We start from the raw sequence: 19,356 nt of genomic DNA on the forward strand, positions 1-19,356 counted from the left end.
GGTTCTGACTGTTGGCTGAGAAATAGAGAGAATTCAAAAATTTTACCTTCCGGGCAAGCCAAGAAATTTCCAGCAGTAATTACACCTGGTACAAGCCAACAATTTCATTTTCAGCTCAGGTCTTCCAGAGTTGCCATCCCTCCTGGCTTATGAAAATAAGTGGTGGGGAATGCAGCACTTCCAATAGTCAGTTGGTCCAGTAGCTAATTAAACGCCTTATTAGAAAAATGTTAGAAAAAATTACTACTCTGACTTTATCTGGCTACAGCTTGATCTTGTTTCATCTTTAATAGCTATAGACTTGTCTACAATCTCATGTAACATGTGTGTCCTCCTTGGACTCCCTCTGAAGAGTTCAATTGGTTGCTTGCTGTTAGCAATGATGATATGCATGTGGCCATCAAATGGGCCAATTTGAGCCCAGCAAAGACTTAATCTTCGCAGAGATGTTTCTAGACCTTGGTAAAGATTAAAAACTTTCACAATGAAGTACTTCCCATTGCAGAAAGGAAAGAGGATGAACCTTTTGGGCTTTTTCCTTCCACTGGTAGCAAACACCTCAATGACTCTCAGACTGGAGGCTGCACCTCCAGCCAACAGGAATTAAGTGCAATGAAGGTTCCATCTCCACTCAGACTGCTGAGACCTTGGGGGAAAAACATCAGCTTCAGCCAGCTCAAACCACCACCAGTGGCCCCTCAAAGCGAGCACAGCCCAGGAAAGGCTTTGCTGGAATACCAGGAGACCTGAACACAAGTTGAATCAATCCGAGTGAACACAGAGATGCACTTTTCACCTCTGTAATTAATCACCTCTGTGGGCCTGGGAGGCAAAGCTGTGAAGAGGAGAACTGGGGTCATTCAGGAAGCAATTAGAGACTGTCCTCAGGGAAGAATGATATGGAAATTGTTACACGTTGATGGGACAACTGGCCATTTCTAATTCCCAGTATCCATCTATTTATTTAATGTGTGAGTAAACGCTGTGGTTATGGGGTGTAGCGTGTGTTGGAGCTGCTGCCTGCAACATTAACATGCCAATACTGGTGCTTTATGGTAGGAACGTGGCTGCGTATCGTTAGAATATTGAGCCCGGAGGGAGCTGGGTGGTGTAAACTGCTCATGTGCAACGGCTCATGTGCCAGAAAAGTGTCAGTCCCTGGCAGAACTTGGTCTGAATGTGGGTGAGATGACCCGCATGGATCTGGGCACATGCCACCCCCCTGCCTGCAACCTGCCATCTGTGCGAGCACCGACCACCAGACGTTGCTCCGAGCCTGAGCCCTGCCCGCCCCCGCTTTGCTGGCGTGACTTCACCACCAAATGTTATCGGCGTGGGGTCCTCCCCGCCGGACTTGCAGGATTTTCACCAGGAAACGTTTATTTGCTGAGCATCCGCTCGGGCACGGACTGGAGCTGTGTGTGCCAGCTCTGCTCACGGCTGGGTGGGCATGGCCACGGCGGTGAGTGCAGGCATGTGTAGAATCATAGACTATTTTGGGTTGGAAGGGACCTTTAAAGGCCATCTAGTCCCACCCCCCTGCCATGAGCAGGGACACCTCCCATGAGACCAGGTTGCTCAAAGCCCCATCCAGCCTGACCTTGAATGTTTCCAGCGATGAGGCATTCACCTCCTCTCTGGGCAACCTGGGCCACTGTGTCGCCAAAGGGACTCATTCCCCTTTGCCTGTGTTTGTTCACAAGCCCATCCACACGCTGGATCTCCATTCCTTTGGACCTTGGGGTTTGGGTGCTGCTAGCGCTCGGATGAGCTCCTCTCCCTTGCCCAGCTGCCCCACTGGTCTCTTTGGCTCTCAAACAGACAGACAGCAAAATTTCAGAGTGCCTCAAAGTAGCAAATACACCCCATAAAAATCCCTCTCCGGGGAAAACATAAGATGTACATTTAGCATCACGGGCTCCCGAGGAGATGGCAGTCGCCTGTCAGCCCCCACACCGAGCAGCTTTGCTTGCCATGTTTGAAGTTAATACCTCCTGATGCAGAGACGAGAAGGCCTCTGAAAGCACGAATTAATAAAAGTGACATGCCAAGAGGAAGCGTGAGCGTGGCGATGACAAGGAAGAGGCTCTTTGATGTTATCAGAGCGGGAGAGAAAGCAACAGAGGAGGATATTAAAAAGATGAGAGAAGAGCTGAATTTGACTGGATGGGGATGATCAGGATCAAAACGAATTAAGATTTTTTACAAGGAAAACCATATAAGAATTAAGTTTCAGCAACTGAAATTAACAGGAGGAAAACTTCAGCTTCCTGTAGACAAGCTGGCTGTATGATGTACAGAGAGAATTTATGCCTCCTGGAAAGTCTTTAACAGTTTTGGCGGGTGTTTAAAAGGCAACGCTGACAGAGGAAAGGAATTGGAGCATCTAGAAAGCTGGCTGTTGGCAGGAGCTGGATAAAGCTGTCTCCAAAGGTTTTGTTGTAGCTGCTGGAAAAAGCTCGGATGGGAAGAAAATGCTCAGTTTGAAGGGGGGTCCTCCTGAGAAAGGCTGGCTTAGAAACTGCAAAAAAAAATGGGGGCAGTTGGGATGGTTGGTTTTACCCCAAACAGCAAGGGAAGTGCTTCATCTCAAAGAGGTGTTTTATCTAGAGCTGAGGTTTGTATTATTGGGTGCATAAAACAGGATAAAACCAAAGACGATGGTTTAGTTTTACTGACCTCAACTCTTTCAAATGGCCCCAATGGTGGACAGCAGGAGGGAAAAGCTGTGATTTACGCTCCTTCCCCTCCATCGCAGAATGACAAATACCACAGATTTCATGGCTTTGGAAAAGAGGCTCCAAGACTGAACCCACTTTTTGCTTGGATGCACCCAGAACACGCTGCAGAGTCTGCTGGTGCTGCCAGGACTCCGAGAAGGGAAAATCAGCAGGGAGTCACCAGCCTGAGCATGTTGCCAGCACTGTCCCCCTGGTCTCCTGCGTGTTTTGAGTTGGGAATGGCGTGACAGCGATGCTGGCACTTAGAGCTGGCATTCGGGCGTCCTGCAAAACGGTCCAGACCAGGGTGCCATCACTTTACTATTTTGAGCTCTCGCTTGCACGCAAAAGGCCGGGGGGGAAAGATGTGACAGACACACGTGTGTGCACGTGCTTTTTAATTTTTCAAGACTTGTCAGCTTGAAAGGGAAGGCTGGGAGATGTAACAGCTTTGTCATGTTCCCTTATCAAACCCACAACAGTGACCTTCTCGGCTTTTGTATCGATTACATCAGCCGAACAGCACATCTCCATCACGTGCTGCATCCCAAGAGGGGCTTGTTTTGCCTTAATGCTGCGGAGGTCGCCGGGAAGGTTGAGAGTTAGCAGCTGAGCTGGCTGGAGGAGGAGGGACCGTCCCCCCGGGAGATGAGAACAGAGGCGCCTGTGTACAAGAGACAGCGCTGGGGGTGGCAGGAAGATGGCAAAGCCGTGACTCAAAGCTGAGACCCATCACACAGACTGGCATGCCAGCATCTTACCGCAGGACCATGCCAGCAATGTACTTCGGAGACTTTCTGGTGGGCTACTAAGCACATTGCAAGGCTATTGCATATTTGGAGGAGGATCTTGGCATGTTAATGAAATCCAGGGGCCATGTACACTAATTAGGCCACTTGACAGCCATGCACAACCACCTTTGGCTGTCACAGGCAGCCTTTTGGGCTGCATTAAGAGCTTTTGAGCGAGTGGCATTGCTCTCCTGGGGTGGATGGAAGTAGGCAGCCAGGGCATCCCGGTGATATTTTATTCATGCTTCCTTGCAAGGCACAAGTGGCTCAGCTCCAGCAGCCTCATTTCTGTCTCTACTTGTTTATGCCCAAATTTTCTAGAGGATGGCCATCGGGCTGCTGGGCAGGAGGCAGTGCCCAGCCTGCACCTTTGCTAACCCAGGGAGTTGAACACAATGCCAAGGCAAGACAGTCCCGTGGGCTGATACACCACAGTGGTCCTCAACCTGCTGACTTGCTCCTTCAGGATCGTGATGGATCCAGGGCACGTTGTCTCAGCTGCGTATCTTTGCCTTGCCTTCATGGTGGCAAATGGGCCATACGCTTCTCAAAGCATCGGTGTGAGGAACACAGCTCAGCAGAGTGATGCGCTTTTATCCAGCTCTTCCAAGGACTGGAGGGGAATGCATGCAGGGAAGGGATGCCCAGGTTTTTCACAGGAGAGCAACGACACCAGGATTGAATCAACTTCTTCCCGCTTATTAATGGGAATGGGAAATATCCCCATGTCCCAATATTTTCTGCATATTTGCTGATCTCATCTGGGTGCCAAGCGGGGAAGCTGGCCACTGGCAGCCATATCACCTCATCATTCCCCAGCTTGTTTTCTATCCTAATCTCTGGGGTTTTTTTTCAGTATTTCTTTGTCTGCTATTCACAGTCCTTCCAGAGCCACGGGGAGCTGCAGTAGTATCCCTGCTGCCAGCAGGAATGATGGATCCCAAGGCACTGCAGGCATCGGAGATAGGACATGACATCACGGGTTGCAGGTCTCAGATACAAGGATGAAGCATGTGGAGACCTGCAGATATTTATCCTGATCCTAATGGGAAAGGACAGTTGTTGTGTAGGAGGCAGAGGTGGCTACATACTCAGAAGCTGCTGGAGACAACCTGGATAGAAGGTCAGATGCTTCCAGGTATCTCGAAGGACTCCCCCAGGCATGGTTTGGAAGCATCTCCATCTGAATAGGAAATGTAGATGTGTGGCTAAAAGGCAGAGGCAGGAGAAGGAAGCTTTCTGAATGCAGGATGACTGAATGGACAGCATTGGCCAAGAAAAGGGAATTATTTGGTAAAGCTTGAACAAAAGATTATTATTTATTCTGACATTTTCAAAGTCAGAACTCTCTTTTCTTCAGTTTGCAGCTGGCTGAGTTTCAAAAGAGGGGGGAAAGGGTTAAAAAAAATCCATCCCAAAGAAATGTGATTTGGGCCACCTGAGCTGAGGGAGGTTTTTAAGTTCTTGTTTGCATTCATGCAGGAATTGTGCAAAAAGTAATAAGTCCTCTGACATGAGGTGAGTCACCCTCCTTGTCCCACAACCTTGCTTTGCTCCAAAGCCCTGAGAAATGCTGCCAGAGCAATAGCGCAAGATTCATATTTTTTTTAGAACTGTTTTCCCCAGGAGCTCTTGTTACAGCTCCAGAATTTCTTGCCAATCCCCCTCCGCTGGCTCAAGCCTTGTTTCTTGCTGCCTGTGCTCTTCAAACCCCCTTTGATCTCCCCCAGCCCTGCCTCGCCGGCGGCCGAGCTCTGCCCAGCTCCTGGGTGAGCAGGACCCCGCTGCCCCCACGCTGCCTCCAACATCAGCACTTGTTAAACATTTATAACCCGGGCCAAGACAGCCATGGGCTGCAACTGAGTAGAAAGCTATTTTTGCTTCTGGATTCATCCCCACTGAGTGCTTCTTCCATCAATTCCAGTCCCTGGGCATCTCTTGCTAACAAACTCCTCCCAGCAAGCGCTGAGGCTACTTGCAGGCTCCGCTTCGTACCTTTGTTTCTGCCTTTGTAAACCAAGAAGAAAGGTCTTTGCTTGCTTTGTAGAAACCAGCGCTGGGATGAGCAGCTGGAGGAGCAAAGCTTGGCTCTTCTGGGCTGGATCTTCTGGTGTCTGCCCATGGTGCAAGCTCCGATTGCCCCAGCTGGGGCATTTGGGGCACCTCCGTCTTACTTTGTGCTTATGGACCTTTCTCTGCATCTTTTCTCTCAACATGGGAATAATGAGTGTTTCTCATCTCTGTATTGTCCTTAATTTCGTAATTCTGCAGCCAGGGCACCCAGTAAAGGCTTGCACAGGGACCACACTCACATCGACTCCCCTGGGACCCAAGGGCACGTACCAAGCCTTGACCCAAGGGGTTTATGTCCATACACCTTTCCCAAAACCCCTAAATTATCTCTTCACTGCTCATCCCTGTCCAGAAGGAGCTGAACAAACACTTTTTGGGGAACAGCTCCCTTCTCCCTGGCTCTGGGCACCACCAGGAGCTAAACTGTCTCAGGCTTGGTAGGAAATGTGCCACGTCCAAGCACATGATGCTCCAAAAATCAAGCCATGAGTATCTGTAAGATGTAGACGGGGCTCGTCCACACTGCAGAGACAACTGGGACTGGGCGTTTAGCAGAAATCTCTCCCTGCAGGAAGCAAGAAACCTGCCAGAATACCTTTTTTAAAGTTTTATACCTACTGGGCTTTGTGCACTCACCGAAAAGGCTGGGATGCCTGTTGGAAAAATACCTTCCATCAAAATCAGATTTTTTTTTAAAAAGTATTGTTTATTTGTTTTTTTAACTCAGGATATGGAAACTTCTTTATTCTCCTTTAAAAGTTGAACCCTTCATATCCAAAATTTTGGGTTGGAAATTGGTTTTGCTGTTTCCAGATTTCACAGCAGAGTGTCCACTTTCAGCTGGGAAGAACAGCAAAAGGGTCCCTCTTCCCCTTTTGTTTGCTTTTTCCCCAAAGCAGTTCCATTTTCAAACAAACACCATTGCAGAGACTGAACCTGGAGTTGCAAAGGTCTTTTCCCCCAAACCGATGGGATTTGGCCTCAGCCCGTGGCCAGGAAGCTGCTCCCACCCCCTGGACTTCTCTGGTTTCTGGGCTCCAGCTGGAACTAAGCAACTTCCAACCACTTCTGTCTTATAAATACAGGAGCCTTTGACTTCCCAGGCATTTAAAGTGATTTATTGGTCCAGTGACTCCAACCATGTAGTCCAAAGTGTCTATCTGTCTTCCACCAGTTTGCTGATAGAGCCTCATGAGCTTTTAATGCTTCTCTTGGCAAAGCAGCCTCTTCTCCTGCAACTTCAGCTCCCCGACTCCTGGCGTGAACATCCCCATCCTTCCCACATGTTTTGGCTGAAGTTCATTCACAATTTCTATTTTTAGCCACTCTCTTGTGTTCATCTCCTCTGACTCCTCAGACATTTCAGCCTCTGTATGTTTTACCCCATGGCGACTTCAGCCTGTGATATCTCATTTTCGTGGCCTTGGGAGTGTGTTGTTTATTAGTGTTCAGTGTCTGATTTGTGCACTGAAAATCCTGCTCTTTCCCTGTCCTCCAGAAGACACCAGAAGATCCTTTGGAGCTGAAATCCACCTGAGGGATGGTCAAACAAAGACCAAACCAGCCCCATCTCACGCTGCAGTACCTGGCTGGTGGGGCCAGACTTGGTCCAGAAGATGCAACCCATACAAAACTTTAGGCAGCAATAGCCACAGCAACCAGCATCTCCTCCTGTGGCAGAGATGAGAGCTTTGTGAGATGTTGTAAGTTCCCCGGATGCCTTCAAGGTGGTTTTCAGAGAGTCTTTTCCAAGAGCTGATGGAGCATCTTGTGGAGTCTACACCCAAGCCTTTGAGGCCATCTGAGCCCCTCACCCAAAGCAACCCTGACTGCTCCTGCTCTGTCTGCTCAGAGCTGCTGCACCTGGATCCCCCAGTGGCTAAGAGCAAAGAGGGTGATGTCTCCAGGAAGGAGACAGGAGACATCAAACCCCAGCTTGCTCTTTAGCAGCTGCTGGTAGCTCAGCATGGGGCCATCAGCTTGCTAACATCTAGCAGGCTGAGAAGATGCAGGCTGCTTGATGCACACAAAACTCCATCTTCCTTTTAACCTTTCCTTTTTTTAATGCATCAGGGGAAAAAAAACCCACTTTGCTGCATAGTAAGGTGGTCCCTACAGAGGTTGAGTATGATCTAAATTTCCATACCCTTTTGTCCTCCAGAGATGTGTGACTGCCCAGCCTTCAGCTGGCTGCAGTCTCTGCTCTTCCACGAAACATCCAACAGATGAGATACTTCAGTAAAAATCGTGCTGATGGATTCAGCTCAGGAAGAAGTGGAGCCAAAAAAATGTTTCTAAATCCCCGTGCTCTTAAAACCAAAAACTTAACTCAGGAAAAGTTTTACTGGGTCCAAGCAGCAGGAGGCTGGTGCCCATGGACTGTCCCAGTGGACACTTTCTATACTGGAGCAAATATTAATAAATAATCAGGAAAGTTGTTTTTCAGGGAAAGGGTGCGATTGCCAAAAAAGATGCAGCCACCTGAGACAGAAACATGCAGAAGGATCGTACGCCAGCAGCTCAGACCTGGATGACCTTCTTTTCTAGCCAGGGAAAACAAGCCATCACCTCTGGTCCCCTTCTTCAGACACCTCAGCAGACTGAATGCAAAGCGTCTTGCACTGTATGGATACACCACAGCAATAAACAGACAGTAACAGGGTGGTGGGGATGTGCCGTGCCATGTCTTTTACATTCCTTTCTCCTCTCATTGAAATGTGCTCCAAGCCAGCGCGGGGCTAATTTGCAGCAAATAATTTATCAGGTGCTTAGAGCTGCCTTTTTTGCTTGGCAGATCCTTTCGCTCTTCAGCATCGCTGTTTTCTGTGCTTGCTCAGCAGGTTGGGTTTTGATGTTGTTGGGTTTTTTGTTTTTTTTTCCTGAAACTCCCAATAATCCTTGCTGCTTTTCTTGATTTTTAATCACTACTGTTTTTTTTTTTCACTGAAAAAGGGACTATTAGTCCCATGCAGGCCATGGAGTTTTGCATTGGCAGTGTAGTCTCCTTCCATCCCACCTTCTCCCATGGGGCTGCAGGTCCCCTTTCCAGGGACAGACTCAAACCCTCATCTGGCTTATTGGGTTGGTTTTATGGTTTCTCCCACTGCTGAAGAAGGGGCAGAGCTGCCACTTGGTCTCTGGATGTGGGAAGGAAGAGGAAGCCACTGCCAACACACTTGGTAAAGGGGAGGGCTTGAGTGGATGCACTTGAATGTCACTTTGTTTTCTTGTCTCTCTTTCAAGGCAGGTGAAGTCGATCCACAAAGGAAAAGGTGTACTTTTCATTTTCATAGCTGCCAGCGTAGCAATGCTCCAAAGCTCCCAGCCCCAGCTGCATGGAGTTTCACAGAACTGCTCGCTCTGGCTGCTAAAATCTATGGCTCGGTGGAAAGTAATTGCTCAGCATGAAAGAAACCTGATTTCTGATGGCTTCATGCCCCCTTTGCTTCCAGCAAAGCGTGCGCATCCCCCGCCTCCTCGGACAACGCTTCCAGGAGAAGGCAGCAGATGCTGGGAGCAGCTCGGAGCCGCGTGCATGGTCCACCAGCCCCACTGCTGCTTGGGCTGTGCCCGTCTTCATCCCAGCAGAGCTGCCAACTTGGGTTCCCCCTCTTCTACTCAACCATCGGGACTCACGTAACACGTAGGACCTGAATTATTTCTGAGAACCCACTGCCAAATTTTCTTGGAACGGGCTCCTGGATCTGAAGGCTGCCGGGGGTGATGAATGAGCAGACAAATGGGCTGACAACAAGTTCTCATAAGGCGTTTCCTCTGGAGACGGGTCAAAGTCACGATGTTCAATTGCATCCTTAAAAATACATATATAAATATAGCACAGCTACAATTCCTGGCTTCTTCGTGACTCCATCCAGGCGCAGCACATCTGCGCCTGCTGAATCTGCTTGCGGATTTTGGTGGGGGTGAGGACAAGAGGTAGAGGAGAGCCAGGAGGCTGGTTATTGGGTTGAGGAACATCCTCCAGCATGCCATGCCATGGGACCTTGGGAGAGCACCCTGAGTCCCAGCAGCTCCTCGCCGTGCGGGTGGGTGGAAGCAGAGGATTTGCGTGAGAATCGCAGTTTTCTTTGCACGTTTCCAGGCTTCCTCCTGAGTGCTCGAAGCTGTGAAGCGAATGTCACCTTTCTCGCTGGGGAGGCGGGAGGAACAGGAAGAGAAAAAAGCACCCAATTTGGATTCATTTTTTAATTTTTTTAGAGAAAATTCTCGTGATTGTTTGAGGCAATCTTGTGGTTTGTGGGAGGTTTGCTGCAGGGCATTGCTCTGGGGAACAGGGCAGGGGTGAGCATGGAAACATGCCCTGCGGGTGAACAGCTTCCAGAAGTTGTTGAAGAGCTCCTGCCTGGTGACCACAGCATCAAAGTGTCTAAGCCTTCATGGGATGGTGCACCTTCTCATGAAGTTTCTCCCATCTCATCTGATTCCGAGATCCAAGGTCTGAACACTTGATCACTGGGATGCCAGGAGAGGGGATGTGAGACCATCTGGAGGTGGGGAAGAGCATCAGGAGGCAGGTGAGAGGATCAGGATGTGGGAAAGGGCATCGGGGTGAGGGTGAGAGCATCAAAAGGAGGATGAGAGCACCAGGAGGTGGGTGAGAACATCAGGAGGCTGGTGAGAGCATCAGGAGACTGACGTGTTTTTGTTGTTTGCTTTTTTCTTTTTTCCCAGCAACTGTGAAACAAAACACATTTCACAGCCTGCAGAATTTGAGCCTCACTTATTTTTTGACATCTTGAAGGGAGAAACACCACGAGGTTTCTGTGCAAGGGGGTTTTGTAACTATGGATGGCTGTGAAGGATTGCAAAGAGTGTTTTAAGCCTGAGGATGGGACTTTTCTCCCAGACCTGGGCTCTGCAGCTCCCATGAGTGTCATGGCACTGGAAGAGGAAGATTTCTCACCCAGGGGCCCAAGCGGGGAAGCAGAAGGATGTGAATCTCTGCTGCCTGCTAAGGAGAACCCAGAGGAATGAACCAGCTCCTTCACTTCCCAGCACCCATGGGTTCACAGCAGATTGAGCATTTGAACAGAAGAAAACCAGGTAAAAATGGGAAAAACTGCTCTGGACAGATAGAAGGAGGATGGGGAGAGCAAAGCAAGGGCACAGAGTACTTTCAGCATGACACCAGTGGTGACACCTGACACAAGGCAGGTGATTAAGGTAATTTTTCCTTCAGCCAGCTCAGGAGCTTCCATTTCAAGGGCTGTACCCAAGCCCTGTGGGTCCTGCGTCACCATCTGAAGGCAGCTCTCCTTCTGGAGGCTTCATGGCAGCTTCAGACCCTGTTTTACAGCCAGGATGAGAGCTGTGGGTTGATGGGCACTGCTCATCCCACTCCACATAGTCTCTTGCAGCGGCACCAACCCAGCATCGCCCTGTGATGCCCTCCTGCCTGCTGCCATTGAGATGCCACCGAACACAGCAGCCACTAAAGGCTGAGCTGTTTATTAGTGCTTATATTAGCGTGGAGAGCGGGCAGGCATGTCCCCAGCCACCCCCAGGATGTGGTATAATGTTCCCTTTCTCCCAGTACGAATCTGGCTTTGCAGCTGATAGATAAGGCAGCTGGAGCCAACACAACGTGCGTTGCCTCTAATCAATTGACACGCTAGATCCTTGACAAAAAACCACTCTGTACCCATTGGTAATTATTTGTTCCTTGCCAGTCCTGGAGATCACACCACTTTCAGGCTGATAAGCAATTGAAATATGGACTTTTTTTTAAACCACGAGGCTGAAAGTCAAAGACATCAAACAGAGAAATAGCCGGGAGGGGAGAAGTGACTCCAGTGCAAAGACCCGCCCAAGCTCTTGTGGTGAATTCCTTGGGAGGAGAAAAGCTTGTGGATGTCTTAAAAGGGCGAGAATTAGGTACAAATCCAGCTTGCTGAGGGGTCGGGTGAACTCAGACACCAACAGGCTCAAATGCAGAGTTTTGGGGTCTTAGCTTCTAAAACCTTTACTACCATCTGCAAGGTCTTCTCCATAAGGCAGCCCAGAGAGTGCTACAGGGATGGGGACCTACTCTACAAGCACATCTACTGGAAAGGGATGTTCTATCTTGATTTAAAGACTTCAGGGGCTGTGGGGCCATCCATGGTCCCAGACAGGCTCTCTCATTTGAATGCATTTAGCTTCCCCTGGTCATGACCCCCTTCTGCTCCCCATTCTGGCTTTGTCTGCCAGATTAAAGAATCCTTTTATTAGAAATCTCTCCACTGAGGAATTTATAGACTGATGGAGCCACCTTTTCACCTTTCCTTTGTTAAACTAAATGACTTGAACTTTCGTCTCGCTGGTGGGCAGCTTTCCAAGCCTCGCCTCCACCCTTGCAGCTCTTGGTTGAACCCCCTGAGATGCACCAGTGTCCCCCCCCCCAAGAGCTTCTGCCTGGACGCAGCTCTGTGTGGCGTGGGAGTGAGGGTGGCTGTGGGACAACTGTGGTCCACAGGGATATGCCCTGCCTTAGCACAGTGTGAGGCTTTTGAATTTGGGACATGTTATACTGACCGCTGGCAAGAGATGCTGCGTTTTGACTCCTCCGGCCCCTCCTTCCTCCACCACCCACCCCCTCTGCTCCTCAAACACAGGCTCTTGAGGAAGGAGAGGGCAGCCAGAGGGAAGAGGGCTCTTGAATCAGCACTTGGGCTGTCTGGGAGCCCGTCTGGGAGCCCGTCTGAGAGCCGAGGCAGGTCCAGTCAGAGCTACCTCTCTGGGCTCAAAGGGCACACGAGGAGCCTTCGAGCCACAGGCTTGCAGAGTGCTGGGCAGCATAGAATCATAGAATGTTTTGGGTTGGAAGTGACCTTAAAGCCCACCCAGTGCCACCCCCTGCCCTGGGCAGGGACACCTCCCACCACACCAGGTTGCTCCAAGCCCCCTCCAACCTGGCCTTGAACCCCTCCAGGGATGAGGCAGCCACAGCTTCTCTGGGCAACCTGGGCCAGGCTCTCACCACCCTCACAGCAAAGAAGTTCTGCCTGAGATCTCATCTCAATCTCCCCTCTTCCACTTTAAAATCATTCCCCCTTGTCCCATTGCTCCCTGCCCTGATCCAGAGTCCCTCCCCAGCTTTCCTGGAGCCCCTTGAGGGACTGGAAGGGGCTCCAAGGTCTCCCCGGAGCCTTCTCTTCTCCAGGCTGAACCCCCCAACTCTCTCAGCCTGTCCTCACAGCAGAGGGGCTCCATCCTCCTGATCATCTTTGTGGCCTATCATCATCACTGCTGGAAAAACCTCAGGGGCAGATCCCATGGTAGGAGGTGGGAATGGGGAAGACCTTCTAGGCAAGTATAAATCCACCAGTGCTGAATATGCCAAACCCACTACAAGTGCCCCAGTGTGACCCACCTTACACAGAGGGATGGAAAGATGTCGTGGTTAAACGTTCACCTTTTTCCACTTCTGCTGCCCTCCTGCTCAACCAACCAGTTCTCCAGGGCACTTGGGCCAGCACTGAGCCAGGGCATTGCATTTGCAGTTACAGCCATTCCCTAAAAGCATGACAACACCCCTGCACTGGCTGTGGGCTCTTCATCAGTGGCCAAGGCATATTGAATTCAGAGGGCAGCCAGGAGCTTTGCAAGTGCGTTTCTGGGTCAGCTTGCTTTCATCTTGGGGCAGTGTCTGTCCTTCAAGCTACCCACTACATTGCTGCTGCTGTGCCGGCCACGTTGGTGTAATACACTTTAGTGGTAACCCCCAAGATGCCTATGGGGCTTTTGGGGTTGAGATTTCAACCCCAAATATTCAGTATTCAAATACCTCTTTTACTAAAGGGCTGTCCCAATTTGCCAGTCTGGTGGTATCTTGTCCAGACTTAGATGTCAAATGGTACCAGCTTATCTGCTAGGGGCTAGCATTGTCATCAGTGTCTCACTGTTCATCCCCTCTCAAGATCCACACCCTCATGGTGAGTTGCTTTTGCATTTAGGGGGCTGGATCCTGTAAAGTGCGAAGTTCACCCTTGGCCTCCAACCCACACCAAGGTGGAGAAGCTCCAAGCACAAAGAAATAGAGTACAAAGGTCCACCATGGATATTGGGCCAAGTCTCTTCCCAGCCATTAATGAGCATAAGGGATACAAAGCCCAGTTTGCACAAGGAGCCTGGTGGTTCAACCAGCCGTCATGGGCATGGCTAAGAGCCTGGAGATGTTGCAATGAGTCACCTTGAGCTAGGCCTGGCACAAATTCCCTCCCCTGGTCCAAAAGGGACTACAGGGACCAGGCTGGCACAGGGGTTTGGCAACAGGAGGCAGCGCTTGGCAGCTCAGCAGCTCTGCAGCCAGGCTGTCAATGAGCACTTGTTACCAGCTGATGGCCACTGGGCATCCTGTGGATGATGAATGTGTGGCCAGCGTCCAGGTCTCAGGAGATAATGAAACTGGTAACACAAAATGAGCTCTTCAGTGTGGAGAGTGTGCTCTTCAGGAGCAATCAGAGGTGCCATCCCTGTGCCAGCCTCCCCGTTCAAGTGGCTTTCCTCTACAGGAGGTATTAGCAAAACTCCTCACAGCATTCCTGGGCATCCCCGTGGTGTCCCACTTCATTAAGCTTCAGCAAAGCCTTCCAATGACAATACCAAAATCTCTTCATGGACACTTAATAAATTGCCAAGTGGAGAAATTTATATACATGGAGATGACTTCTGGAGTCACCATCATCCTGAAGCGTTTAGAGGGGACACATCCAAGCACACATCCTGTAAGCACTTCTCTGCCAGCCTGGAGAGGGTTGGATTGAAACCCAGCTGCTGCTCCTCCATGTCTGAAAGGACTCTGCCAGCCCCCTTGCTTGGTGAACGTTTTTTTGGGTGTGTACAACTCCACAAACCAGGTATTTTGTCGGGAGCCTTATGGGTTTATTTCTGCCTAAGGGAGAAAAACGTTGAGGGGAAGTGGCCTACCTGCTGCTGTAGAGCAAGGCAAGGAGGAGGAGATTGCAGCTAAACTGCCTGTGGGATGTGTTAATGGGGCTCCTTGGTGCCACAGCTCATGTTTAACTGAAGGAGGACCCTGCTGAGCAGGGAACAGCTTTGCAGCAGCCAGAGAAGAACCCATCTGCTGGAGGAAAGCCAAGAACCATGTCCTATAGGCTTGGGGAAGCCATGAGTGCCGCTTGGGAGATCGAGCTTGGGAGGGGCGCCATCCTTTGGTTCTGGGGCAGCTTTGGATGGCTTGTGCTGTGTCTGAACAGATGGGTCACCCTCAAAGCAGCTTCTTGGGCTTGGTGAGCAAGTATAGGAGAAGGGAAGAGTAGGGCTTCAGCCTGCCCTTTACAGACAGCAAGCACAGTGGAGGGCTGGGCTGCGATCCTGCCCCTTGGTCTTGCCTCAGCAAGGTTCTCCTTCACATGGAATCAGCCAAAGCCACAACAAAAGCAGGGAGAGCCACATCCGCAGTGGCAGACATGAGAGCATTGCCCCAAGGACCTGCTGCTGGCATGGTGGGGACAGCAGTGGACTCAGGCTTGGTGGTGTGTGATGGGGGGAATGTCATTTGGGCTCTGCAGAGACAGGACCTGCCTTTCCCGACTGACTGCGCTGCACTGAGGTTGTCCATGTAGCCACCCACCTGGGACATCTGTCCAAACACAGGGAAGCTCTTGTTGACTTTGGTGGCCCAGGACAGATCCACCCTGAGCATCCTTGGCTGGTTGCTAAGCTTGACATTGTCCATGTCTACTCCCGAACAACTGACAGACTGGAAGCCCTTTGCACCATGCTCTGGTCAGCAGAAGGATTTGTCCTAGAGGAAAGTGTTTTTGTGCATAGACATGAGCCCTTGAGATAGGCTTGGAGGGTAGATTTGCACCTTCTCAAATGTCCTCAGTCCCTCAGCCCAACACACCTCCCATCTCCAGCATCCCCTGTGAGTAAATCTGGGCTGACCTCTACTCCCCATGGCTGGTTTAATGCCCTCCCAGGGTTTGGGACTCCATCAGCTCTCCCAGAACACTTTTACACAGTCTAGCTGTGATTCTCCCTGCTGCGGCCATCACGTTGGTGATGGCCACGGGCTGTTCAGCAGTGCCCTGCCATGAGCTAGCAGAGGTACAAACACACACATCTCATCCTGCTCCCACACCCCCAGGCTACAAAACCAGTAGGTTTGGGAGTTCCAGTAAACTTGCCTTCTCTCTTTACTGGGGTAAAGAAGCATCGTTTTGACCCTGTTGTATTTAAACTCCTGGTCGCCAATAAATGAGACTCCAAGAGATGACCACGGTGCACAACATCAGTGCTGGCCCCACCATCACAGAACAGATGGGGACGTAGCTGAGCACAGTCAGGGCTTGGTGCCCACCCCACCAGGAGGTGTGTGAGGAGGTGGTGGAAGGGGAAAGGGGATGCGAGGGGTGAGGAATGGCCCCGGGATGGGCTCGTCCTGGCGCCTGCCCCTCGCCCCGTGCCGAGGCTGTGCTGGGAGCTCCAAGGCAGAAATGACACAGCCCGGCCATTTCCACAAGACCAGCTTTAATATCAGTCATGAGAACGAGGAGAAAGCACAGAATCCATTAACGGGAAAAAAAAAATTAAAAAATTAAAAAAAGTTTTAAAAAATAATAAAAAAAAATAATAAAGAAACCCACCGCCCCGTGCCCACCCGCCACCCCAGACGGACTATCCAGGCACTGCAGACGGAGGAGCACGACACAGCAGCCGGGGGGGACGTTCCACCAAGAGCCACCGGTCCAGGGATGCTCACCTCGGGGTGACTGGTAGTGCTGAGGAGCCCCGGCGGTGGCCCGGCCTCGGGGGCCCTGGCTTAGCTTAAGATTCATCACAGACTGACACGAAGGACAAGAACTTAAGAAGAATCCAAGAGCTGCGACTTTTTGTTTCTTTATTCTAATTCAGCCTACGACGTTAGTAATGGTGATTTCAGGGGATGGCTGGGCCCGCGAGTTCCTTCTTGTAGTGAAAATCAGAGACTGTAAAGAGGAACAGAGCTTATAAAGACAGATAGGAATATATTGCCATAAAAAGAACTGGCATGCAAGTGCTTTATACATTTGGCAGTATGTGAAATGCCGGGGCTTCGGTTTTGTTTTTGGTGGTGGTGGTGGTCTCTTTGTTTTGTACAGTTCAAAAATGAGCTGCTGCCTTCACATCTTGAAGACAACCCCCCCACAGGAAAGGACAGCACAAGTCAAGTCCAAGGCGCCTCTCGCTTGGTTTTGGCAGAGTATATATATAATATATATATTTATTTTTTTTTTAATGCATAGCGATTTTCTTCCTTTTTTTTTTTAATATTTTTTTTAATACTTTTTTTTTTTTCCCCCGTTGCAAACCTGAGCTCGGTCCCTGCTTTCCTGTGCAGTTTTCCTTCCTTAGGTGTTGGCACTGTGGAGCGGTCAGTCGGTGTCAGCAGGCGATCTCCTCCAGCGTTCCCAGGGTGGCCTGCAGCGGCACGTTCACAGTGTGGCTGATGGTTTCCGAATGATTTGGCATGGGGTCGCAAGTGCTCTGCGGACGGAGAGTGGGGGACAGGGTTACCCCGGGGGCCGCCGGACGCTCCCTGTCCCTCCCCAACTGCTATCTCCTTTCTTTGGCCAAGCCATAGCATCAATCCTTTGGAAATAAGTTGGGGGTCAAACGCTGCGTCCGTATCGAGCGACTTCACCTCCCTACAGGGCCGACCGCAGGGAAATTTCCTCCTCTCTCCCAATGGGACTCCTTACCACGTTTTCATCATGGCTCCCTTCCTCTTCCTCCTTCCCAAGAAGGTCTAATAATTTCTCCTTGATCAGCTGCAAGAGAGGGAGGTTGAGTTAAGGTGGGCATCCCCGAGGCACGGGGCAGCCTCACCCAACGGGGCTGGGTCCACAGTCCCAGGAGATTTGCTGGTTTTGGAGGACTGAGAAAACCACCCCACGTGTCAAAACTGAACTCTTCACATGGAAAAAACCAAACCCCAAGACTCTATTTTTTAAATATATTTGGGGGTTTATTGAAAAATGTCAGTGATGCGAGCGCCGTTTCCCTTCACAGTCACATTATTTCCTTGGCAGCCGCGGCTGCTGAAGAACGTATTTTCCAGGGAAATCCCAATAGGGTTGAAAAGTGAAATTTTTCTGAAAAAATTCCACTGGTGGGAAAGAAAAAAAAAAGCAAGCTAAAACCAAGAAAAAATTGGGTCAGTTCCTAAGGAAGCGAGGTAGATGCTGGCTGGCACACAGAGACGTGTGGTGGGGATCTGGGACCCTGATGAGCCCAGGAGCACAATTCTGCTCTGGGGCAGGACCAAGAGGAGGATTGCACTGAGCCAACGATGCAAAAAACCTCATCTCTATGGTCAGTATTTCATCCGATTTTGACTAAGTCATCAGGAAAGAATAGTTGTAGCCATTTGTCAGCAATCTCAAACAGTTTATAAATGCTTTGGTTGAAAACACAATGAGTTTTAGCAGCGTTGAATGCCACCTCGATGAAACCCTGAGAAGATTAGACCAACCATGTAGACTAGCAATCGTTTAAGACATTTTATTCCTTTTCTCCCTGTCCGGTAGTGGGTTAAATATCTGTCACGGGTGACCATGAAGATGACCCTTGCTCAGGGCATAGCTGGGTCAACCGGCTGGTGCACCCCCAGGCAGCCTCTCCAAGGAGACAGGATGCTCTCTTAAGCCATGCTTGCCCAAAAAGAAGAAAAAAAAGAAAAAAAAAAAAAAAAAACCAGCAGGAGGAAACTATTTGCCAAGTTTTATAAGCAGATGTCAAAAAAAGGCGTTAAACAGAGAATTAAAATCCAAACTTTGCGAGGTTTCTTATTACCTTCTTATGAAAGAACCCCAAGAAAGCTGGGAATAGGCGATTTTAATGAAATATTGTGTGCATTCAGCCTCAGACACAAACTGAGGCGCAGGGTTTGTTTGCACTCCGAAGCCATTATAAGCTTTATGCTTGTAATTTTCAATATATTTTATTGCAGAATAATGCCGCCGAGCGCTAACAGCTGCCCAGAAGGGACTGTGATGGGGAGCGACTGTCTTGAAACGTAAAGCTAGAATCCCAATTTTAATAACATTAAGAGGGTTTTCAAGCTGCCCCAGTGAGCTCGGAGCAGAGATGGTGGTTGCCCGACGCCCCTGTGAACCCACCTGGCTTGGCACACATTAATGCCACAGCCACGGATGACCCCCCGACTGCAATATCCCATGGGATTAAAAATCCCCGGTCCCATCACCACATGGGGCTGAGACAGGGATGTCTCAGGGAGTGCTGGGCGATGCAGGTATAAGATATCGCGTATTTGGGTGCAGGGGACCCACAGCCACTGCATTAAAACCACCAGGCAACAGGCAGAAAAACTGAATTGGCAGGAGGCACCTTCCCAGGGACAAGGGCAAAGGACCCGGGGCTGGGATGTGCCAAATTTGCTGGGAACTGCCCATCTCCATAGGTGTCTGCATCCTCCTCCAAAATATCCCAAGCCATAAACTCAGTCCTTCCTGCTATAAAACAGGACACATTCTTGAGTGTTCAGGTCCTTGGGGTCATCTTGGTGTGAAGAGGTGGCTCCTCGGTGGCTCGCAGCCAGCTGCAGCCCCTCTCCCTGCCTCGATTTCCCCTTTTATAAGACAAAAATCATGAGCCTGGCCCTCAACATGAAGCCCTCTGAAATGTGGCTGTGAAGACTGGGAAGGAAACCAATGGCTGGTGGGGAGGATGCTCCAGGAAGGGTTATTTTGACCTGTTTGAGGTGAAAAATGGGGTGGAAAAAGTCCAGATGGCAGGAGTGTGCA

The 19,356-nt window shown here is 50.1% G+C and overlaps 1 protein-coding gene across 1 annotated transcript in view; it reads right to left on the reverse strand.

Moving 5' to 3' along the window:
* Positions 1 to 16,888: 16,888 nt before the first annotated feature.
* LOC141474642 (acid-sensing ion channel 2-like) overlaps positions 16,889 to 19,356 on the reverse strand; it is a 109,655-nt gene continuing 107,187 nt past the window's right edge. The window contains 2 exon segments of the mRNA XM_074162633.1: positions 16,889 to 17,077; positions 17,293 to 17,361. Coding sequence (XP_074018734.1) covers positions 16,976 to 17,077; positions 17,293 to 17,361 — 171 coding nt within the window. The 3' untranslated portion in view covers positions 16,889 to 16,975.

Source organism: Numenius arquata, chromosome 23 (assembly GCF_964106895.1).
Source record: "Numenius arquata chromosome 23, bNumArq3.hap1.1, whole genome shotgun sequence".
NCBI lineage: Eukaryota > Metazoa > Chordata > Aves > Charadriiformes > Scolopacidae > Numenius > Numenius arquata.